This window comes from Sphaerodactylus townsendi, linkage group LG04 (genome assembly GCF_021028975.2).
Source record: "Sphaerodactylus townsendi isolate TG3544 linkage group LG04, MPM_Stown_v2.3, whole genome shotgun sequence".
Classification (NCBI taxonomy): Eukaryota; Metazoa; Chordata; class Lepidosauria; order Squamata; family Sphaerodactylidae; genus Sphaerodactylus; species Sphaerodactylus townsendi.
Genome location: NC_059428.1, coordinates 13855766 through 13880010, shown reverse-complemented (window position 1 = coordinate 13880010; position 24245 = coordinate 13855766). Strand labels below are relative to the sequence as shown.

Below are 24245 nucleotides of genomic sequence, written 5' to 3'. Positions count from 1 at the left end.
GTAGCCATAGATCGACTTCTCCTCCATAAATCTGTCCAAGCCCTTTTTAAAGCTCTCCAGGTTAATAGCCATCACCACCTCCTGCGGCAGCATATTCCAAACACCAATCACACGTTGCGTGAAGAAGTGTTTCCTTTTATTAGTCCTAATTCTTCCCCCCAGCATTTTCAATGAATGCCCCCTGGTTCTAGTATTGTGAGAAAGAGAGAAAAATTTCTCTCTGTCAACATTTTCTACCCCAGGCATAATTTTATAGACTTCAATCATATCCCCCCTCAGACGTCTCCTCTCCAAACTAAAGAGTCCCAAACGCTGCAGCCTCTCCTCATAAGGAAGGTGCTCCAATCCTTCAATCATCCTCATTGCCCTTCTCTGCACTTTTTCTATCTCTTCGATATCCTTTTTGAGATGTGGCGACCAGAACCTAACACAAGTGCGGTCTGACACTTTTTAACCCTTTAACAGCCTCATTCTCTTTTCCAGCCGAACCACTGCTTTGCAGCATGGCACATGTGGGAAGGAGGAAAGGATGGTTGCTAAGCCCCGGGCAGAGCAACGTGATTGGTGTCACGCTGGGGTTTCTGTACCAAAGGGGAGGAAGGAAAGAGAAGGGTATTGATGCCAGGAGTTAAAAAGTGTGTTTGCTAAGTTCTGTCGAGTTGCTTCCAACTCATGGTGACCTTATGAATCAGTATCCTCCAAAACCTCCTATCGTAGACACCCTTTTTCAGGCCGTGGTTTCATGTATAGAGACTTAGGTCGAGTCCACACGGTCCAAATAGCCCAGGTTGAGCAAGGGAAATATCTCGTTTTGGCCAAGAAGTCCGCACAGTTCCCGATCCTAAAGTGGGTTTGTCCCGCAATATTTTTCTCATCCCAGGTTTTTCAAAAACCGCTAAAATCACAATCTTCCCCCAAATCCCGCATTGAACCAGCTTCCGGGCAAACACCAATGGAGCAAAAACTATTTATTTTTCCCACCCCGCTGCCTGATCTCCTTCCCTAACATCGTGTCAGTTTCATTTCTGCTGAGTTGCAGCCAGCCCTTTCCAAAACATTCCCCAAGCAAGCTTTCTGCCCTTTTACAGCTCTTCTGAGAGCCAGGCAAGCGAGCCCATGTGGGAAAGCACGAACGCTTGCCCCGTTCCTGCTCTCTCTCGCCAGCCGCCGCTCGCTAGCCGAGCCTCAGCCCTGCCAGCCCAGTCCTGCAACTCCAGGCTCACATTCCCAACGGGATCCTGGAAGGGGCTGGAAAAGTTTTTCGGGAGTCAGGCAAGCTAGCCCGTGTGGGAAAGCACGAGCGCTCACCCTGTTCCCACTCACTTTCACCAAGCGCCGTTCACCAGCTGAGCCACAGCCTAGAGCAGACCTGGGCATTATACGGCCCGCGGGCCACATCCGGCCCGCTGGATGACCCTGACTGGCTCCCCTGCCTTGCTGGGGAGCGAGGCGCCTTTGAAAGCCCCGCAGAAGCCGGTTGCCTTGGCTGCCTGCTTCGGGGCTTTCAAAAGCGTCTCGGCCCCCTGCCATGCTGGGGAGTGAGGCGCCTTTGAAAGCCCTGCAGAAGCCGGCAACCAAAGCAACCGGCTTCTGCGGGGCTTTCAAAAGCACCAGTCGATGAAAAAAAGGAGGTCAAGGGACTTAAGTCTCCCCACTTGCTTGATTGTCACAGTGGACAACTATGCAGGTAGGTAAAGCCTGTGATTCTTTGTGCCAAATAGTGTTGTATGCAGAACTGTTGCCACTGATTCCAAGTTGATCTGTGCACCTGTCTGTCACTTATCAGCCCCTATTATGCAGAATTGAGTTCAGCCTTTTGGCCCGGCCCTCCACAATATTTTCTGTTTCTTATGCGGCCCCATGGAAAAAATAATTGCCCACCCCTGGCCTAGAGAATCCAGCCCCACAGCTCCAGGCTCATGTTCCCAATGGGGTCCTGGCGGGGAGGGGTGGGGAAGCACCTGCCTGGCAGGATGTTCTCACCCCGTGACAGCCCCAAAGACCAGTCAAATGTTACTTGGTATATCGGGGAGGGGGTGAGTGTCTTGTGCTGAGGTTTCCTGCATACCTTTAAATATGGGTGGGGCATAGTGCTCTGCCCAGTACTGGTCAAAAGTTTTTACTTTGTACAGCACAACATGCTTGCCGGGTTGCTCGTTGCACCAGCTCCTTTCCAAAACGTGAGAAAAGGTGTCTGTGTGTGTCCTGCTTGGTTTTCCTGCGGTTGCTGTGGATCCGCCAATCAGAAGCATTGCCTTTGTGGGGGAAGAACAGCACACCGGGGATGTTTGAGCATGCGTGCTGCATCTGCATTGTAAAAACAAAAAAAGCCAGGCTTGTGCAAAAGAAATCGTAGTATTTCCTCCCCGTCTTAACTCGATTCCTTCACAGAAATGGGCACCCATGCGGAGGGAGAAACCTGGATAAAATAGATCCGGATTTTTAAATACTGAATGTAACCCAGTATAATTATGCTGTGCGGAACTGACCTTATGAAATGCTTCACTTTGTTCCAGGAAAGGAAAAATCCGTTCAACAACTCCAATCTTTTAGAAGAAAACGCAGACCGTAAAGGTGGAATTTCGAGTTCATCAGAGACGTCAAAGAAGGGTGAATACTTTCAAAAGAAATCTGTATTGCTTAGAGTTACTGAAAATCTGGGAAAATAGGACAAGTCCTAACTTACATTTTTGTTTGTTTGTGGTAAAGACTCCTCGTCCCCAAGAAGTTTCTCAGAAATAGCATTTCTGCTGAGCGTGCCAATGGAAATAAATCAATGTCACACAGAACAAATTACAAAAAAGCCAGAAAAATGTATTTAACATATTTGTTATGCATGACTGTCTTATAGTGCCAAGTTATATTAATTTAGGATAATAACCGATAGATGTTTTTGGCCTCTGCTGATGTGATGTACTGCTGGGGGGCGGGGGGGAGAGGCTGCAACTCAGTTGCAGAAGGTTATTTTAAAGATCAGGGGGAACCCTTTTGGGCTTGGAATTGGGGGGTGGAGAAGAAAGGGGTTCTTGCTTTCCTCACCCCACCCACCCCACCCCACCCATCATTTTGAGAAGCTGGCTGGGAGTTATTTACATGCCTTTGGAGCAGCACGTGGCATATTCAAAGTTATGTAAATAATTCCTTGCTGATGGATGGGGTTGAGTTCTGAAAACAGTGGCATGGGGAGGTGCCCCCCCCCACACACACCATGGTTCCAGGCCAGAAGAGGCTCCCACCGACCTTTAAAATTACGTTCCCTTCAGATAGGCCCCTTCTGCACGAGCAGAATAATGCACTTTCAGTCCACTTTCAGAATTGTTTGCAAGTGAATTTTGCTATTCCGCACAGCTGCAAAGTGCATTGGAAGTGGGTTGAAAGTGCATTATGCCGTATGTGCGGAAGGGGCCTATCTGAAGGGAACATAATGGGGCCATAGTGTTGCCTTCCTCCAAATGGTGGCCGGAGAGTTACAACTGATCTCCAGGTGACAGAGATCAGTTCACCTGGAAAAAATGGCCGCTTTGGAAGGTGGACTTTGTAGCATTATGCCCCATTGAAGTCCCTCCCCTCCTGAAACCACGCCCTCCTTAGACTCCACCCTCAAAATCTCCAGCTGTTCCCTAACCCAGAGCTGGCCATTCTACCTGCAGCTGCTGTGTGACTTCAGGAAACACCAACGCGGGGAGGGCCCATCCAGATGCAGCGTGCCCAAAAGCATCCTCTCTAGTTTGGCTCTAACGGAAACATGCCCAGCTGTTGCTCCCAGCATTAACATTTGCTTTCCCTTTGCATACCTTACTTTAATTTGCTCCCTCCCTTGGCCCGAGGCTCTGTCTATGCAGCAGCAGAATGAATGGGGTGATAGAACGGGCCACATCATTGAAGACTGTGGGCAAAGGGAAAATAACATTTAAAAATGCTTCTTGGCGGGGGCGGGGGGCATCTCTCTGCAAGTAGAAACTAACCCTTCAAGGAGTGGGCTGGGATATTCTTTTCTCCCTGAGAAATTATGTTTTTACTTGCAGTTTTTTAAAAAAACAAAAACAAATGCTCAGGGACATTAATTATTTTTTAATTGCTTTTCCCATCTTTCAGTCTGAAGTTGAATTATTCTGCTGTTGGGCTCAGGCAGAAACCTTGAGAGCAGGTCCTGTCTCATTATTTAAGCCTTTATCTTAACCAGCTTGCTAATTCAGTCATTCCATTCCCAAGGCGTACAATAATGCTTTTTATTAGGCCTCTTTTTTTGCAACTAAAGAATTGCTGTTTGTGGCCTGTTTTTACCCTCTCCTTTGTGTGTGTATGCGTGTGTGTGTGTGTTATCTTGCAGATTCCCTTCTGCCTTCAGTAGAATACCAACCCGAGGTAAACATAGCAAACGGCAGGTTAGAGAAGCCGGAGCTTGCTTCTGTAGAGCCAAATGATCCAAACGGTCAGACCGGGAAACCTCCTATACCCAGAGCGAGAAAAAACATCCACAAGACGTCCGATGTCAGCGTGACGAGTGAAGATTCTTTCTCCAAAGCCCCTAGAAGGATCCAGCCAGGTAATGGCCAGGGAACGCCGCCCAGGGGCATCTTGAAGCGTAACTCAAGTACCAGTTCGACCGATTCCGAAGTACTGCGCCTTAACCAAACAGGGGACCCCTCGTATAAAAATGGACTGCCGGCTTCAACCATCCTCGAAGGTGTGGTGGACAAGAACAGCTATCCCGGAAGGGACCCAGAAGGATTTTCTCAAAACTCCTTGGAAAGAGCGAAGCAAGTTAGGTTTTCTTCCAGCGTGAGTAGGAAAGAGCGTCCTCCGAGCCTCGATTTGCACGAGGGGAAGGAATCGGGGGAGTTCGGCTTGTTAGACTCGGACTGCGGGAAGACCGGCGGTGACCGAGCGCGTGGATCGGACTCACTTCAGGACGAGCAGACTCCTCCGATAAAGCCATTGGCCTCCACTTCGATGGATTTGAATGGCCGCACTGAGGACCAGGCTACGTCGAGAGAAGGAAATGCGGATCTGGTTTCTTACAATGCCGATGGGTCTGGTATCTTGCAGTCCCAGGAAAGCTCTCCTGCGGAATTCGGAGCTTCTAGTGACTCTCCCAGAGAGACCTTTCCAAAGGTCACGAAAGAGCCAAGCAGAGATGAAGCAAAGCTCGAAATCAAAACTGGACAGCGGAGCCCTGGGCCAGATGCTAAACCGAGCTCCGCTGGTAAGCTATGTAGTACTGTCATGATTGGAGTCATAAGAGGCCGGCAATTCCATTCTCTACTAAACTTCTGCTGCGTTTGCAAGCATTTTTCTCCTGCTGCTCTAAAAGTTATTGGCTTTCTCCCCCTAATTCTTCCTTTCTTCCTCTGTGCTTGTATGTTGAGGATTTTGTGATTCAGGAAACCTCACTTTGGGTTCCTAATGATGCAGATGATCGCATCAGATAATGCTTTCAGCAAGTGGTTACTAACAATGCAGTCCTGTGCAGAGTTAATACAGTCTAAGAGGCCGACACTGGGCATAACCCTGGGGAAAAATTGCACTATAAATCTTTGCTGTGAAAGTACCTTTGTATCACAACGGATTTATAGCGACTCTGTAGGTTTTTCAGAAAAGAGATGTTTGCCATTGCCTGCCTTTTTGAGCAACCCCAGACTCCCTCGGTGGTATAGTGGTTAAGAGCAGGTGGATTCTAATCTGGAGAACTGGGTTTGATTCCCCACTCCTCCACCTGAGTGGCAGAGGCTTATCTGGTGAACCAGATGCGTTTCTGCACTCTTACATTCTTGCTGGTTGACCTTGGGCCAGTCCTAGTTTTCATTGAACTCTCTCAGCCCCACCTGCCTCACAAGGTGTCTGTTGTGGAGAGAGGAAGGGAAAGGAGCTTCTAAGCCACCTTGAGTCTCCTTGCAGGAGAGAAAGGAGGGGTATAAATCCAAACTCTTCTTCTTCATCCGGGTACTAACCAGGGTCGACCCTGCTCAGCTTCTGTTATATGATGAGATCGGGCTAGTCTTGAGCAAAATGTGAGAGCTCTAACAATTGGTGAGTAACCTTTCTCGAGGAACAATCAGAAACTTTCTGTGTTTGTAGCACGGGAGGCCCAGACTATATCCATCCAGCTTCTGCATGCTCCCTGTCTCTTGTTTCAGCGTCCTGATGCAAAACAGCGTGGGTTGTGATGTCAGGGATATATGCACTGCCTGACCTCTTCCATACATAACTGGCTGGCAGCAGTGAGGGTGGGACCAGGGGTCATGCATTCTTCATGATGTCAAGTTGCGTGTTGGGTTGAAAGACAAAAATTTGCCAGAAGGCATAGAAATGCAGGAGTAACACAGCTATACGAGTCTACTTTGGCCTTAAGCTACTTTCAGATGCCACAATAAACTGGTTTATTTGAACCAATCAGGGTTAATCTAGCACAGTGATGGCGAACCAATAGCACGGATGCCAAGGTGGCACTCAGAGCCCTCTCTGTGGGCACGCACAAACAGAGTCACCCCCACCAACCCCACACACGTCTAGGCTGGCCTGGATCGCTGGGCTCGATTATTAGCATTAAACCTAAGACCTAGTTTTGGGGAAGCAGTGTAGGTAACCCTGTTAAGCGCTGTTAAACCCCACTGATTTTCTTGCGAAGAACTAAAGCGTGATCCTTTACCTGGGAGTAAGCTCGGTTGCTGGCAATGGGGCTTGCTTCTGAGTAAACCCTCCTAGGGTTGTGATTCACTCGCTGGAAGAGTTGCACGGTTGCTTCAAAGCAACGCCACCAACAACCACCTAGCTTACTCCTGAGTAACGCACGCCTCGGAGCCAACCGTTTTTTCTGAACCGAAACCTCAGTATTCAGGTTAAATTGCCGTGTTGGCACTTTGCGATAAATAAGTGGGTTTTGGGTTGCAATTTGGGCACTTGGTCTCGAAAAGGTTCGCTATCACTGATCTAGCAGGTGATCGGAAGTTACCAGATTCTGCTTGTAAATCTCAACTTGACTCCTGCTAGTGACAGCCAATTGCAACAGGGGGCTCGCTCTCTCTCTCTCTCTCTCTCTCTCTCTCTCTCTCTCTCTCTCTGTTTTTCTCTTTCTTTCTCTTTGCTGTTCTGCCCTGACAACTCTGTGCCCTGGGAGTGGCATTAATAAAAAACAAGTTAGATTTAATCTGGAATTTCAGGATTCTGGCATTCTTCTTCTTCTGTATACCCATATCTAGATTAATCCAAAAAAAAAAAAAAGCTGCAAACCACTGTTCTAGAAGCTTCAGAATAATTAGAGGGACTGTTATAGGTAAGCAGACTTACCAAAAAATGACAGACAGGAGCATCTCCAAAATGCACAACGGCTACATGACTTGTGGCCCTTGAAGTGGTCGACATAAGCTCTCTAGTTCAGTGGTGGCGAACCTATGGCACGGGTGCCAGAGGTGGCACTCAGAGCCCTCTCTGTGGCCACGCGTGCACAGAGTTCGTCATGTGATAATAGTGTAATTATTTCAGGGAGATTGTTAGCATTAAACCTAAGACCTAGTTTTGGGGAAGCAGTGTAGGTAACCCTGTTAAGCACTGTTAAACCCTACAGATTTTCATGGGAAGAACTAAAGCATGACCTTTACCTGGAAGTAAGCTTGGTTACTGGCAATGGGGCTTGCTTCTGAGTAAACCCTCCTAGGGTCATGATTCACCTGTTTGAAGCGTTGCACAGTTGCTTCAAAGCAAAGCCACCCGCTACCACCAAGCTTACTCCCGAGTAACACGTGCCTTGGAGCCAACCATTTCTTCTATACTAAAACCTCAGTATTCAGGTTAAATTGCTGTGTTGGCACTTTGCGATAAATAAGTGGGTTTTGGGTTGCAGTTTGGGCACTCGGTCTCGAAAAGGTTCGCCATCACTGCTCTAGTGCAGTGGTGGTGAACCTTTGGCACTCCAGATGTTATGGACTACAATCCCCATCAGCCCCCACCAATTGGCCATGTTGGCAGGGGCTGATGGGAATTGTAGTCCATAACATCTGGAGTGCCAAAGGTTCGCCACCACTGCTCTAGTGGGACGTTATGGCCAGCTGGTTGTTTGTCAGCCCGCCAGCTTCTGCCGTGACCGAGCAAGCCGCATCAGAGAGATTCTCTGTCCAACCTCTTGCGTGGATTGGTAGCCTGCATTCAGCATAGCAGGGCACTAATTGTATTGGCCACCCGCTTGAGCATACAGATATGTGGGGTAAAGTAACACATGAAGCATCCCTAAGGGAGAACTCCCTCTGCAGAAAAGGACAGAGTGCACCAACATCAGACAGCAAATATTAGGGTAGACAGGGGAGTTGAACCCAGCTCTCGCCAGTCCTAACTAGTGTACCGCACTATTATAACCAACAGACTAGAGATCAGTGGTGGGATCCAAAAATTTTAGTAACAGGTTCCCATGGTGGTGGGATTCAAACAGTGGCGTAGCGCCAGTGGGGCTGGGCAGGGCATGACGGGGGCGTGGCCGGGCATTCCGGGGGCGGGGCATTAATAATTTCTCTGTTACTGTAAAAAACTCTTACTGTAAAAAAAAGTTCCTAATTTCCAGCTGGTATCTTTCTGGCCATAATTCAAACTCATTATATCAAGTCCTATCGTCGACTGCCAACAGAAACAACTACTTCTACTCTAATTGACTGCCTGTCAAATACTTAATGCTTTCAAATACTTAATTTTGTTTCTAGAAATCAAAAGAAGGATACTTTCCTTAAACAAGGAACTTTACCATATTTCTAAAACATGTTTTGAAAACAGCCCAACAGGGAGAATTATCCCGTTTTCTACCTTCGCTAACCAGCCACATAGGAAAAAAAACAGGACTTTATGATTTTTGGACCTAATGGAATTTCTAACGGAAAAGCAGACTCAATTAGTAACCCCCTCTCGGCACACACAAATAATTAGTAACCCACTCTCGGGAACTGGTGAGAACCTGCTGGATCCCACCTTTGCTAGAGATATGTGTAAAGCCAGTGCAGTATGGTCGTTAGATTAAGATTTGAATTCCCAGAGTTGGTGTGGTATAGTGGTTGAGAGCGATGGACTCTAATCTGGAGAACTGGATTTGATTTCCCACTCCTCTACATGAGCGGTGGATTTTAATCTGGAAAACCAGGTTTGTTTCCCTACTTTGCCACAGGCAGACTTCAGGGAGACCTGGGGCTAGTCACATAACTTTCTCAGCCCCACAAACATCACAAGGTGTCTGTTGTAAGGGAAAGTGAAGGTGGTTGTAAACTGCCTTGTTGCTCCTTTCAGTAAAGTGGGGTATAAAAAGCAACTCTTCTTCTTCTTCTACACTGCCTTGTAGAAGAAGAAGAAGAGAAGAAGAGTTTGGATTTATATCCCCCCTTTCTCTCCTGCAGGAGACTCAAAGGGGCTTACAATCTCCTTGCCCTTCCCCCCACACAACAAACACCCTGTGAGGTGGGTGGGGCTGAGAGAGCTCCGAGAAGCTGTGACTAGCCCAAGGTCACCCAGCTGGCGTGTGTGGGAGTGTACAGGCTAATCTGAATTCCCCAGATAAGCCTCCACAGCTCAGGCGGCAGAGCTGGGAATCAAACCCAGTTCCTCCAGATTAGATACATGAGCTCTTAACCTCCTACGCCACTGTTGCTCCTGTGGATCGACTTGTGCCAGTCACTTTGTCTCTCTCAGCCTAACCAACTTCACAGGTTTATTGTGAGGTAGGGAAGGGAGTCCACACGAGTCACTGAAAATGTTTGCAAAACGTTTTCAATCCTCCAAATTTGTCCGCACCCCTTGAAAACGCTTCCCGGCTGCCATTTTGTGATTCTCCCATTTTATTTCAATGTCTCCATGGATTCGTAGCTTCAGTGCTTGAAGTGTGGTGTGATTGTTTGTGGGTTATGTCTTCATAGCTTCAAAGAACTCACCCTCTCAATTAAAAAAAATGATGGAAGTAAATAGGAGAGACAATGGAGCGAGCTCAGAAAATGGCGCCGAGGAAGAAAAAGAAGAGTTCGATTTATATCCCCCCTTTCTCTCCTATAAGGAAACTCAAAGGAGCTTACAATCTCCTTTCCCTTCCCCCCCTCACAACAAATACCCTGTGCAGTAGGTGGGGCTGAGAGAGCTCTGAAGAGCTGTGACTAGCCCAAGCTCACCCAGCTGGTATGTGTTGGAGTGCACAAGCTAATCTGATTGACCAGATAAGCTTCCACAGCTCAAGTGGCAGAGCAGGGAATCAAACCCGGTTCCTCCAGATTAAAGTGCACCTGTTCTTAACCACTACACCACGCTGGCTCTCAGAAAGTCTGGAGAGTGCAGAGAGCGGTAGGAAACATTTTAAAGACCTCCGCACAGCAAGTACAAACGTTTTGAAAAAGTTTTCACAAAAAGAATAGTGGATGCATACAAAACATTTTGAGGATGGAAACACAATGTTTGGACTAAAAACTACGTGGAACTCTTCAGAGAGGACTTTTTATTTCCTGCCTCAAAATGTTTTGTTTTGGTTGTGCAGAAAGGGCCCATATAAATGGCATCGGAAGGGATAAAACTATAATAGATAGGTAAGTGATGGGAAGAATCCCTTTCCCCTTCCCTTTCCCAAGCTGCTGTTGAGATGTTAGACAGAAAGTTAAGAACATAAGAACTAGCCTGCTGGATCAGACCAGAGTCCATCTAGTCCAGCACTCTGCTACTCGCAGTGGCCCACCAGGTGCCTTTGGGAGCTCACGTGCAGGATGTGAAAGCAATGGCCTGCTGCTGCTGCTGTTCCTGAGCACCTGGTCTGCTAAGACATTTGCAATCTCAGATCAAGGAGGATCAAGATTGGCAGCCATAGATCGACTTCATAAATCTGTCCAAGCCCCTTTTAAAGCTATTGAAGTTATGTCTCTTATTTTACAATCCTATCTGTTGCTTTCTCTTGCACTGGAACTGCTTGGAAGTTCTGTTACTACCGTTCCTGGTAATATTACCGCTATTGCTACTATTCTGAGCTTGAGAAGCTAGTTGAGAAGCATGCCTTTCAACAAAATGTGCTTCCTGGTTCCCTGTTTCATTTCAGGCCAGCCGTTGCCCTTGGCTAATGCAGAAGACCCTCGGGCCCCGAGCGCTGTCTCCGCAGACCTTGAACAAGGTAAGCCTGTTTTTGTTGGCGATCCAAGTGCTAAAACTCCTTCCAAATCTGATAAGCAAGCTGCCGAAGCCTCGAAGGCAGCTGACGAGTCCATATCAAAAGTTCTAGACTGGTTTAAAAGGAGTTCTAGTACCGACAGCGAAGGGACCGCTCCGTCGTCAGCCTCTCAAGGGAGGGAGCCCTCGGAGGAGACAAGAAAGCTGGCCACAACTAAAGAAGAGAATGCTTTAAGTCAAGACATAGTAAACCTGGATCCTTTATGTGACAGCAAAGCGCTGACCACCAAGGACATTTTCTTCCATGATGGAGGCAGCCAGCCAGAGTTGTTGTCGTTTGCACAGAATAGACATCCAAGCCGTCTGCTGCCGGAGGAACAAAGATTCAGCCGTGACGGCAAAGGAAGAGACATTGCAGAGCCAAGAGACCAGAGGAGCGCACCTTTTCAGGCCACCAGCCAGGAAATGAACTATGCAGGTGAAACAAACCTTTTGGAGGAAGCTGATGGAGGAAGCAAAGCGGAAGGTGAAACTGCCGCTTGCAGAGAACCGAAGTTTGCTGATGGTATAAAGCTGGGTTTAAGTGCTGACTCTTCTGGAAAAGAAAGGGAAGTGGAAAATAGTACTCGGGCTGATGGGGAGAGAAGCGTTAGCTCGTACATTAAAGGAGGCAGCTTTGAGCATCAAGCTGGAGTGCTCCTTAAGGAAGGGGAAGAATCCGGCTTGCCAGAGAAGGGAATCGTTCAAAGGGATGCAAGTGCTGACCGAAGGAATCTGCCTTGGATGCAGCACCAAGAAATCAAACAAACGTCTCCAATAGAGGATCAAAAAAGGATAAAGGACATCAGGGCTTTCTGGGAAAAGGAGCAGACAAGTCCAAGGTCTGGAAATCAGGAGGATCTGTTAACTAAAAATACATCCATTAATAAAGGGACTCATGGCTATAAGAGCGAAAGTAGAAAAATAAAGCCAGCCGGTGAGTCTTTAGGTTACGTTAGAGGAGAATCTGACAGCGAGGAAGGCAAATATAATTTGGTTACCTTCAGACGAGTTGAATTGAGTGATGATTCTGAGCCTAATGATAGCAACGTTAACTTGTCTTTAAGAAGAATTAAGCCTGAGCTAACTGATAAATCACAAGGGGGAAGTCCTGTTACCAGATCAAGCAAAACACTTCCAAGCAACTGGAAGGGCGCTGGATTTACTGAATCGTCGGAGGCAGGTAACTTGAAGACAGGAAATGATGCAATGTTGTCTCCCAAGAAAGGTAGAGACATACAGACGGTTGCTTTGGCCAAAGACAAGATGTCCTCCACTCTGCAACAGAAGCCCAACTTTACGGTCCATTCATTGAAGGAAAAAGTCAATGAAGAATCCAAGTCTGAAATGCTCAATCCTTCACAGTTCCAAAGCCTGAGAAGTTTTTGGGGGGCTGGAGTCAAGCCACAGGGTAGGATCGAGGAAGCCAAAGAAACGAGAATCCCACATAGCAATTCTGGGGGAACTTCTCAGCAACCATCAATGGAAGTAAAAGGGGTTAGAGACGAAGCAGGCCAGATCTGTTTGGAAGAAGAAGAACAGAAAAGTGAGACCAATGAAGGTTTTTTAAAAGCAACTCCCAACCAACCCTTGTTGGCAAATGAAGCGTCTAGGAAAAGTTTACGATTTGTCCCCCAAGAGAACAGCTACTTGGTTGAGTTGGCTGTTTCAGAACCCTTGGAGAAGATGACGCCTCCAGGGAAAGAAGTGGAGGAAAGTGTAGAGAGAACAGTGGTCCCATCAAAAATGCAACCCATCTTGTTTAACAGAGACTTGCAGAAATTGTTAATACAAACATCTCAGGAATCCTTACCAGCAGGCCTGCTGTCTGATGAAAGAGGAGCTCCGAAGGAAACAGAGGGGCAAACTCACACTGACCACGCCATCCAACACAGGACTGTCTCCACAGACGTTAGCAGCAACGTTGGACATACAACAAGTGAGATTGCTGAGACTGTACACAGAACAGTGATTCCACCAAACGTTGATGTTGATTCTTTTAACGCAGGCATAGAAAGACTGGTCAAGGAAGCTTTGGATGCCAGGCCCTCTTCTGATGGCAGTGGAGCAGTGAATACTTCCAAGCAATCTGCTCCTCCGTCGGAGGAGAGAAGTTTTTACAATAAGGTGATGCAGCTCAGCCGCAATGCTCATCCCACTGATCAAGCCAAGAGGGATGTTGTCCCCCAAAGTTTAGAAAAACGTGTCTCCACCTCAGATCAAAATGTCAGATTTAAAACTGAGGGGGACGCGCCTGCGGAAACAAGGGGTATCAATTCAGCACTTCGGACAGCTCCTAACCACAAGGAGTTCCAAGTATATCAGGATGATGTTTCTTCTCAGAAAAAGGACCTCCGTATTCCCTCACCAACACTAATATTGCCTGATGCTCGTCTTGCTGCTCTGAATAGAGCAGAAACTCCTGGAAAAGAAGTTTCGGACATGGTCACAGAATCCAGGGTCCCACTGAAAAGGGAAAACCACGATTTGAATTCTCAGCTACTGATTCTTCTGAAAGAAACTTCAGAATTCCCTTCTGTTTCATGCATGACAGAGAGCGTTTCCAAAGCAGCCGCTGGTGGTCTTCCTGGAGAAGGTCAGGAAGCATCTTATCAGCAAGTAATGGCAACGTCCGCTCTTCCTTCCCCCGCAACGGTCAGTCTTTCAAGAGAGACCAGCAGGGAAAAAACAGAGAAAAGGGATGATGGCTTTGGTAGAATGGGAGAGGATCCAAATGGAGAGACCGCCATGGTGTTCCCATTTGTAAACCAGAAAAATGTCAGAGGTCAGTCACATGATCAGGGTCGTGGAGATGTGACCTCTGTTGGCAAGCTGGTGGAGCTGCAGCTGAAGGAAGTGGCCGAGACAGTAGTGAAAACAGTTAAACCAAATGCATTGGAACCGACCAGATTCAAGGACAGTTTAAATAATCTGATGAAGGAGGACTCCCAGGTTTTTGTCAGAGATATTGAGTTTCCCAAGCCAGTGTTTGTCTCATTATGCCCCAGCAATGGTGAGAAGGATATGCCACCGTTTCAAGAAATACATGAATCTGTAGAAAAAGCAACCGTTCCTTCCAATTCCGTGTATGGCGAATTCCAAACTAACTTCCGGAAACTGCTCATGGAAGACACGACATTCCTGCCCTCCAATCAGGATGGCCGCAAGATGGAAAGAACAGCCAATGACAAGAGTGAGCCCAACCAGATGTCAGGTTTGGTTGGCCGACAAGAGGTGGGTCTTCAGGAAGTTGAGGAAACTGTCCACAAGACCGTCGTCCCAGCCAAGCGCCAGCAAAATGAACTTAATTCTGGTTTGCAAAAGTTGCTTGCAGAATTTTCCCACATGTCTCCTGCTCAGATACAAGAGTTGGGTGAAAAACTGAAGGCAAAATTGCAAACTGGCCAGGGTGTAGAGGAAACAGGGGACCTTTCCCAAGACAGTGTGGAGAAATCTGTTGCCCCATCAGAGGAGACTGTATTTGATTCTTATTCAGGAAAGTTAACCAAAGAAGACTCTGGCGCTTCTTTGCAGCTGTCCAAAGACAGAAACCTAGAAGCGCCTTATGATTCAACGTCTCGGTCAGAGGACAGAAACGTGTTGGTAACGATGCCCGCATTGATTCGGAGGTCGTCGAGCGATTATCGTAGCGAGCTTAAAATACCGCTGAAGGGAAAGGCTTCCAAGCCAGATGTCCAAGTCCCGGCAGACGGAAAGATTTCTGTTGTCCCTGTGGGAAATTTGTTTTCCCAGAAAATAGAGCAGGTGAACCTACTGTCAGCCGAAGCTCCACTTCCAGGCAAAGAGGAGAGTTCTCCAACAGTGGCTAAGGCAGATGAGACAGAGACCGGATACGACACACAGAGAGATACAGGAGTGGTTTCCAGCGCAAATGTAACCCTTGATGGCGGAACTGAAGAAATGGATGTACTTCTGGGACCCCGACGCACAAGCACCCCACGTGCGGAACAGGAAACCCCTCCTCGATTAAGCCAAGTTGAGCTGATACTTGCTGTCCGTCATAGAAAGAATGAGGAATATGAAGGTGCCAGGAGTTTCGGATCAGATCTTTCCAACGAAAGCATCGATTATTCCCTTGCAGAGAGCAAAAGAAATTCAACGTGTGAGCAGTTTTTGAATTCTTGACTTCATTACTGTGGATTATTTTTTTTTAATGTGAGAAAAGTTTCCAAACATTAATAATTTACTTGAAGAGTTTGGGGTATCCTTTTTTTAAAGCTGTTTTTCCAAATGCTTGCAATATAAGGCATTAGGGTTTTTCAGAATGACAGCAAGAGGCGCATGTCAGTCTGGGCGCACAAAAATAGATATTTTTCAGATGGTAAGCGTGTTGGTCTGCCGTAGAATGGGTAGATTCAAGTCCAGTAGCACCCTTAAAGACCGACAAGATTTTGGGGAGTATGAGCTATGAAAATCAAGGCTCCCTTCATCATGAGCTTCTAATACTGACCAAGGGAGTCTTCTAATACTGACAAACATCTTGTTGGTGTCTAAGGTGCTACTTGACTCAAGTCTAGCAAAGATAGACGTGCATTTCCTCAGAGCTCCTAAAACAATGGCAGGCAACCTCCTTTACGGTTGTCGGAAAGCACAATTAATTTTGCCCCCAGTGACCTGTTCTCCAAATTGCCTAGTCCACAGGTGTCAAACTTGCGGCCCTCCAGATGTTATGGACTACAGTTCCCATCATCCCCTGCCAGCATCATGCTGGCAGGGGATGAAGGGAACTGTAGTCCATAACATCTGGAGGGCCGCAAGTTTGACACCTGTGGCCTAGTCAGTCAAGACTTGACAGCTGGACTGTGCAGAGGCGTATCGGGGGGCAATGGCGCCCGGAGATAACTCCTCCTCTGGGTGCCCCCCACCTCCACCCCTGTGCCCCTTATGTGCTCAGGGGTGGGGCTTGGGGCATGGCCAGGAAAACCCTTCAGTCTTGATGCTTGGGTTTACAGTACATCAGAAGATGGACAATGGCGAAACTGGGGAGATTGGCAAATGGAAAATTCACGTTGTACTTTTGCGGTTTTGCAGTTTGCATGCCGCCATTACTGCCCCCCCCCCCTCGCTTCCTGCATCATCCAACTAAATAAATTTTCAGTTTGTCTTGAGATTCTTTGAAGGCCAACAAAACGTTCTTGTTGAACTCTGAGATTCTAGTGGACTCGAATCTAGCTGTTCTTCAGTAGACCAACATGGGTTCCAACTGAAACTCTCTCCGCTGAACCATTGGTGATAGTTTTGAGATAGGGAAGACCTGCTAGCCATTGATGTCTTCCAGAGATTTCCTCCTGTATCCCCTTCTGTGATGTCTGAACACAACAGCCCAGCTGGATAGGACTGAAGGCCCATCTCAGGCAGTGTTCACCCGTTGTCACCCTGATGCTTCTGCAAATAACGCAAGCAGAGCATGGACGTAATAGCTCTCGTTTGCCTTTAACACAGCAAGAGAGGCAAAGGAAATGTGTACCCAAAAACTTTCGGGTTAACCCTAATGTGACCTTCAGAAAATTAACATAGCTGTTGGAGAGGTGTCTGTGGCTCTCTGGTAGAGCATCAGTTTGGCATGCAGGAGGTCCAAGGTTCAATTCCTGGCATCTCCAACTGAAAGGACCAGGCATTCGGTGATGGGAAAGACCTCTGGCTGAGAACGTGGAGAGTTGTTCCCAGACAGTGTAGACCAGGGGTCTGCAACCTGTGACTCTCCAGATGTTCATGGACTACAATTCCCATCAGCCCCTGCCAGCATGGCCAATTGGCCATGCTGGTAGGGGATGATGGAAATTGTAGTCCATGAACATCTGGAGAGCCACAGGTTGCAGACCCCTGGTGTAGACAATGCTAACCTTGGTGGACCAAGGATCAGTATAATGTCTTATGTCCATATGGTCCTTAGTAAAGGTATTGTTTCTTTGTGTACCAGATATCGCAAAACCCTCTAATTTCCTAGGCCATAACAATTGTTGATTTACTCCCTACTCTCTGGTAAATGTCTCTGTAAGTGGCTCCCCCTCCTCCTACAATCCTGTGTGCATGACATAAGAGGGAATGCATGGGTTTTTAAATTATACACCGACTGGAGGAAGAATTGGATCCATTCCGCTAGCTTTGACGCTGATGCTCAATACTTAGGCCCCTTCCGCGCACGCAGAATAATGCACTTTCAGTCCACTTTTGCAATTGTTTGCAAGTGGATTTTGCTATTCTGCACGGTAAAATCCAGCTGCAAAGTGCATTGAAAATGGATTGAAAGGGTATTATTCTGCATGTGTGGAAGGGGTCAAAGAGCTGTTGGGCTCTCGGGTCAGCGGAGAGTCCCTTACACTGAAGTAAAGCGTCATCATTAGTGGGAGGGATCTACAAGATTGTCCATTAGCTTTTTTTGTAAGGTAAAGAGATAAATACCTTTTGCAAACTCATAAAAAGCAATAAAGTCTGTCCCATCTGCTATTGCTGAAAGACTACTCACGATAGAGCATCAAGAGTTTTTCTTCAGGCTAATATAGATGCGTTGGGAGATCCGGAGGGGCTCTCTGTTGATCCGAGGGTAACCACTTGGTTGTCCAAGGCCCCTCCCGCACATGCAGAATAATCCACTTCCAGTGCACTTTGCAGCTGTGTGGAATAGCAAAATCCATTTGAAAACAGTTGTGAAAGTGGATTGAAAGTGCATTATTCTGCATGTACGGAAGGGGCCCAAGTTTGTACGGAAAATGCTAGTGCCTTGTTAACATTTTTGTTGCATTGTCTGAACTCTGTTCTTCTTTCCCATAATTTGCTGCTAGAATATATCTCCACGTTTTTTTAAAAAAAATGTGGAGAGATATATAACTTTCCGAGCTTCGCTTGCTTGAGACGCAAAGTCCTGTGCTTTGTGCAGCGTTCATGTACTTTGTCTTGAAACAGGTTCGGCAGAAGACCCAAACCCTGTTCTGGAGGCTTTGAAAAGGAGTTCAAATAGGCAAATCCCTTCCAAAAGTCTAGAGGACATACCATCGGCCACATCAAGTGAGCAAAAGTTTGTCTTCCGTGTCCCCGAAAAAAGTCCCCTCCTGAAAATGCTCCCCCTCCGTGCATCACTGTTAAATAGTTCCTTAGAGCGATCTTTGGAAGGACTGAGCGCCTGCAGCTATTTAATAAAAAATAAATTCAGCATTTGCATATTTTAGGCTCTGAGGAAACCACGGTCCTTTCTGCAGCAATCCCCTAAAACAGTGATGGCGAACCTTTTTGAGACCGAGTGCCCAAATTGCAACCCAAACCCCACTTATTTATCGCAAAGTGCCAACCCGGCAATTTAACCTGAATGCTGAGATTTTAGTTTAGAAAAAACTGGTTGGCTCCCTCTTCCCTCTTCCTTCGCTCCCCACCCGTTCGAAAGCAGGGGGCCAGCCTGCTCCTAGCTCTCCAAGCCCAGAGTCCTTCCGCAGGCAACAGCTTCTGTGCCTCTTCTACCAGCATCTCTGCCTTCTCTGCCTCCCCCCGCCCCCCACCTTGGGCAGCAGCCACCCGGACCACAGGCACCAGGCCCGCCAGCCGAGTCCTCCTTCCTCACCGCAGTGCGCACATGTCGTGTTCAGTGGCCCAGGCCAGCCTAGATGTGTGTGAGGGGGGGGGATGATTTTCCGCCCCCCACATGATGAACTCTGTGTGCGCGTGCCCACAGAGAGGGCTCCGAGTGCCACCTCTGGCACCCGTGCCATAGGTTCGCCATCACTGCCCTAAAATGTTTCTAAAACATTTTCAATCCCAACCCTTCTTTACAACGATGTATGTCTGCACCCACCCTCTTGAAAAGATTTCTGCCCAGCATTATGTGATTCCCCCCCCTTTTTAAAAATTTGTGTCAAATCGATCGTTCCATGGCTCGCAGCCTCGTGTTGCGTTCTATACTCCTTGCAAATCCAATGCTTTGAAGACTGCCCTCCCAAAACAAAAGAACAAACACAGAAATGCTGCAAACAAACAGGCAAGGGGAAAATGCACTTTCAATTCACTTTCAATCCACTTTGCAAACTCTATACTGGGGATCATTAGGAAAGGAGTTGATAATAAAACTGCAAGGATTGTCATGCCCTTATATAAAGCAGTGGTGCGACCGCACTTGGAGTACTGTGTCCAGTTCTGGTCACCACATCTCAAAAAGGATATCGAAGAGATAGAAAAAGTGCAGAGAAGGGCAACGAGGATGATTGAAGGATTGGAGCCCCTTCCTTATGAGGAGAGGCTGCAGCGTTTGGGGGGCCTCTTTAGTTTGGAGAGGAGGCGTCTGAGGGGGGATATGATTGAAGTCTATAAAATTATGCATGGGGTAGAAAATGTGGACAGAGAGAAATGTTTCTCTCTTTCTCACAATACTAGAACCAGGGGGCATTCATTGAAAATGATGGGGGGAAGAATTAGGACTAATAAAAGGAAACACTTCTTCACATGGCAACGTGTGATTGAGGGTGTTTGGAATATGCTGCCACAAGGAGGTGGTGATGGCCACTAAACCCTGGATAGCTTTTAAAAAGGGCTTGGACAGATTTATGAACGGAGAGGAGAAGTCAATGAAATCCCTATGGCTACCAATCTTGAGTCCTCCTTGATCTCAGACCTGTGTAAATGCCTTAGCAGGAGCCAGGAGTGCTTGGGAGCAGCAGCAGCCGCAGAAGGCCCTTGCTTTCACATCCTGCAGGTGAGCTCCCAAAGGCACCTGGTGGGCCACTGCGAGTAGCAGAGTGCTGGACTAGATGGACTCTGGTCTGATCCAGCAGGCTAGTTCTTATGTTCTTATGATTTTACTGTGCATATTAGCAAAATCCACGTGCAAACAGTTGTGAAAGTGGATTGAAAGTGGATTATTCTGCATGTGCAGAAAGGGGCTTGAGTGAGCCAGAAAATGGCACCAAGGAAGAAGTTCAGGGAAGCAGAAAAGTGTGGGAAACATAGTCGGTAGATCGCACAATCACTGAAGACGTCTTCAAAATGTTTTAGCCGGAGAATCATTTCAAAAGGGGGATTCCTTTAAAATGTTTTGAGTCTGGAAATAAAACTTTCGGGGGTAAAAGCAATGTGGGGGGGACTAGACGAAATGTTTTATTTCTTGCCCCCAAATGTTTTAAAAGGTTAGTGTGGAAAGGGCCCTCGTGAAGTCAGTGGTACGCTCTTGATCTGTTCTATATACTGATGTTACAAAGGGGTTCTGGGATGAGATCTCTGCTCCAGTGCCAGCATTCTCCAAGCCCAGGGCATGCCTGGCGTTTCCAAGGCTATTATCCACTTTGTCCTCCTATCACTGGCCAAGAGAAATGGTGGCATGGCCCTCCTGTAGCTCCTGCGAGCTATTCAAGGTAATAAAACAGCCCTTTATATTGGCTTGGACTGTCTGCTTGTGCTGTCCCTTTCTTTTTGGTGCACAATTTGCATGACTATACCAGGCAAAGCAGTGGTGGGCCCAGTGGTGGGATCCAAAAATTTTAGTAACAGGTTCCCTCGCCAGCCCACCCTCAGCAAAGGGGGCAGAGGCGTACCTAGGCAAACCTGAGCCCTGGGCAAAACCTGAGTTGGATGCCCCCCCCCCATGGGCAGCCACCCCAACACGACCCCCCCCCCAAATTTTTTGCACCAGGTCATTTCTGAATCATCATCACATTATAGAAAATGCCCCAAGTCACAAATCTGAACACAGCAATGGTGAAACATGCAGGTTCTTTGATAGAGACTGGTGAGATAAAAGGTACGAAAGGCTGAGAATCATTGAGTTGCAGAAGTTACCTGTGAAAGGGATTAACTTAGTTCACAGGTGGAGTTACATTATTAGCCTTGATAATTCGCTATATGGAACCTTTCAGCGCTTCAGAAAGGCAGTACATGCCTCTCGGGGGGAGGCCAGTGGACCCAATTAGTAACCCCCTCTCGGCACACACAAATAATTAGTAACCCACTCTCGGGAACTGGTGAGAACCTGCTGGATCCCACCTCTGGGTGGGCCTGATGGAGAAACATGGTGGTGGAAAATGCAGTCAAGTCCTAGCCAACTTACAGCAACCTGGTAAGGTCAAGGCGAGAGATGAACAGAGGTGATTTGCCATTGCCTGTTAAGCAACCTTAGACTTCATTGGGGGTCTCCCACCAATCCAACCCAACTTAGCTTCAAAGATCTGACAAGATTGGGCTAGCCTGGGTTAGCTATGTCAGAGATGGAGAAACAACCACCTGGATGAAGGTGACCATTCAATGATGAACCACGTGTTTGGCATGCGGAAGGCCCCAGGTTCAGTCCTTGATGTCCCTAGTGTCAGGAGCTTCAGTAGGAGGTGATTATAAGAATTCTCCACCCAAGACCATAGAGAGTCACTCCAAGACAAGCAGAGACAGTACTGAGCTAATCTGACCAATAAGCATAAGCATAAGCATTTTATTGTCATTGTGCACGCACAACTTGAGAATGTTGCAACTTAGCATTCCCTCGATGCACACAATTTCCAGACTTCAGTTACTCCACACACCCCTCACTTTCCCCTTCCCTCTCCCCACCCATCCCTACACAGCCCCAACACATATCAACCATCGAAGCCCCAGGAGTTCAGCATAGCCACTTCAGCTCTAGAGTAAGAAGCTGCTCTTCTTAAAGCCTCCTCTTTGTCCCTAGTTTTGATAGACCTGCTTATGTCGTCTGCCCGGAATAATAACAGTTCAAAAAAAGAGAGTGTGTGCTGGATGAGAAGAGGTCTCAGAATCATTTTAGGCTTTTCTTTAGGCTTCGGGAATTATAGAGTTCTTCCAAGGAGGGGAGAGGGCAGCCGATAATCCTCTGTGCAGTAGTGATCACCCTTTGGAGCGCCTTCCTATCTGCCACTATGCAACTGGAGAACCATACACAGATGCAGTAGGTTAAGACACTCTCTATAGCACAGCGGTCAAAGGACACCAGGAGTTTTCCATTCAGTTGTTGTTTCCTTAACAGTCTCAGATAGTACAGTCTTTGCTGGGCCTCCTTAACCACCGCGGCAGTCTGTGCGCCCCAGGTCAGGTCCTCTTTAATCATGACGCCCAGAAATTTAATGCCTTGATGGTTGATATACGGCAATTTTATATGCCTGTATAATCTTACAAACCCCAAGGGATTATTAGTGTTGATTTGGAGTACAGAGGTGAAGGATCATATGACCAAAGTCTTGGGTGTGAGCAATCCATTTCAGTGGGTCTCAGTACACGGAGTGACTAGAGATACACTGCACCTCCCCTGCCCCCCACCCAGAAAGAGTTGAAGGTGGTCTGAAAGACGGATTGCTCTCTGGTGTGTAGTCATCCCTGGTAAATAGGTGCGGCAGGTTTTAATGTTCAAAAACCTGTTTGACGAGAGGGAACGACAGGACAAAACTGTGTGCGCACACCGCGGAATAACGGTTTCTCTGTCAGATCACTTTCAGCTACCCTAAATTTATTTCTCTCTGGTCAGTCCTGAGTTGGATACATTCAATGAGTCCCATTTCCTTTCATTGCTCTGATTTATTGGTTTGGGTTTCTGAAGGTGTATCCTGTCTTGTCCTAACAGTCCTAAAAATGTGCTTTTGCTTCCACGGATGCTTTTGATAACTTCCTACATCAACTGCACTTGAAATGCCACTAACATTGGTGCTTTTTCATGGAGCATTTGTGTGTGTGTGTGTGTGGGAGCATGTCTGGTGACAAAAATAACTTTTGTGTTTAAGATACAGTAGAAGAGGCAGAAGTGATCTATTTGAGTCTAGTAGCACTGACAAGACCAACAAGAATTTTGATTATAAGCTTTCATGGACTCTCAGATGCTTATATCCCAAAAATGTTGTTTTTTTAGTGGAGTTAGTGGAGTCACTAATCTACACAGTGTGTAACAGACTTCCTTCTGTGATACCCCTCTGAAGATGCCAGCCACAGATTTATTTTATTTATTTATTTATAATTGGTTTTATATACCTAGCCCCCCTCTCCCCAAAGAGGGCTCACAGAGGCGGTGGCAAACAACCTAATAAAACAATAAGATTTACAATAAAACCCCCATTAAAACAACAATCAATAATGTTATATTGGCATCCAATCGTAAAAACAGAACTTCATAGATCCACCCTGGAAAATAAAACAGAGAAGTGGAGACCCCAGAATGTAAGGAAAAGGAGGGGGAAAGGGGAGGGGGCATCAGCGGCCGGCCCCTCCAAACGACCGGTGGAACAATTCGGTCTTACAGGCCCTGCGGAACTCTCCAAGATCCTTCAAGAGGGAACCCGGGATAGTTGGTGGTAGAAAAGTGTTCCACCAGGGCTGGTGGCCAGGGCACCAGTAAAAGCCCACAATGGCCCGAGGAATTAGAAAAACCAGCCGCATCATCCGAGGCCAGGGAACCACCCAGTTAAATTGGCCTCTAATGAACAGTAGAGGGGCCGTGTTAAGGGACATATAGGGGGTAAAGACGGTCCGAAGATATGCAGGAAGTGAAAGCACGTTAAAGGAACAAGATCCACCAGACCATGGCCACACAGCCCGCCTGAACTAGCTCTTCTATGTTTTATGCATTTGATATCTGCTGTGGTCCTGTCTTCTTTTCCCTCGCTCCTCAGAGGTTTTCTAGAGGAAGTCACTTTCCGTAGGGACTTCCTAAACAGAACGTCTAACCTTGTCACCATTTTTCCCTCTTGCACAGATGAAGGAAAAGTAAATACTCGAAAGGAGGACTTAATGCTTAGTGCCGAAGATGGTAACTATTTTATTTTGTGCCTGCATGAATGTAAGCTTTCTGCTTGTTAGTTCTCAGTAGGCAGACATTTTTATGTCCTTCCTGTAGTCGCTGGTTGCCAGATTTAGCTGGATGTTGAATGGTTTTAAAAATGTGCAACTGTATTTTGGGTAAATGGTCTTACTAGTCCCTCTGCACATGACCCGCTCCATTCACTGATTGAATGCACAGAGAGGGGAACAGGCATGCAAGAGCCGGCCCCTTTCCCTACAGCAAACTGGGCTTTGACCAATAATGTTAAGTGACAGTCTTGCTGTGGTTGTACATAGTAATGCTATAGCCCTCTACACGTGACTCCTCCATGTGGAGCAGCAGTGGCGTAGTG

At 47.1% G+C, this 24245-nt stretch overlaps 1 protein-coding gene across 14 annotated transcripts in view; it reads left to right on the top strand.

Moving 5' to 3' along the window:
* The window catches only part of SYTL2 (synaptotagmin like 2), a 116462-nt gene that overhangs the window by 67581 nt on the left and 24636 nt on the right, over positions 1 to 24245 (top strand). For 5 of the 14 annotated variants that reach the window (XR_007244244.1, XM_048493246.1, XM_048493243.1 and 2 more), the window contains exons 1-3: positions 11124 to 15268; positions 18070 to 18171; positions 23828 to 23881. Coding sequence is in view for 13 of the 14 variants with exons in the window: in XM_048493246.1 (XP_048349203.1) it covers positions 11572 to 15268; positions 18070 to 18171; positions 23828 to 23881 (3853 nt within the window). In the remaining variant the exon portion in view is untranslated. The other 9 variants (XM_048493250.1, XM_048493248.1, XM_048493249.1 and 6 more) reach the window with 6 other exon arrangements.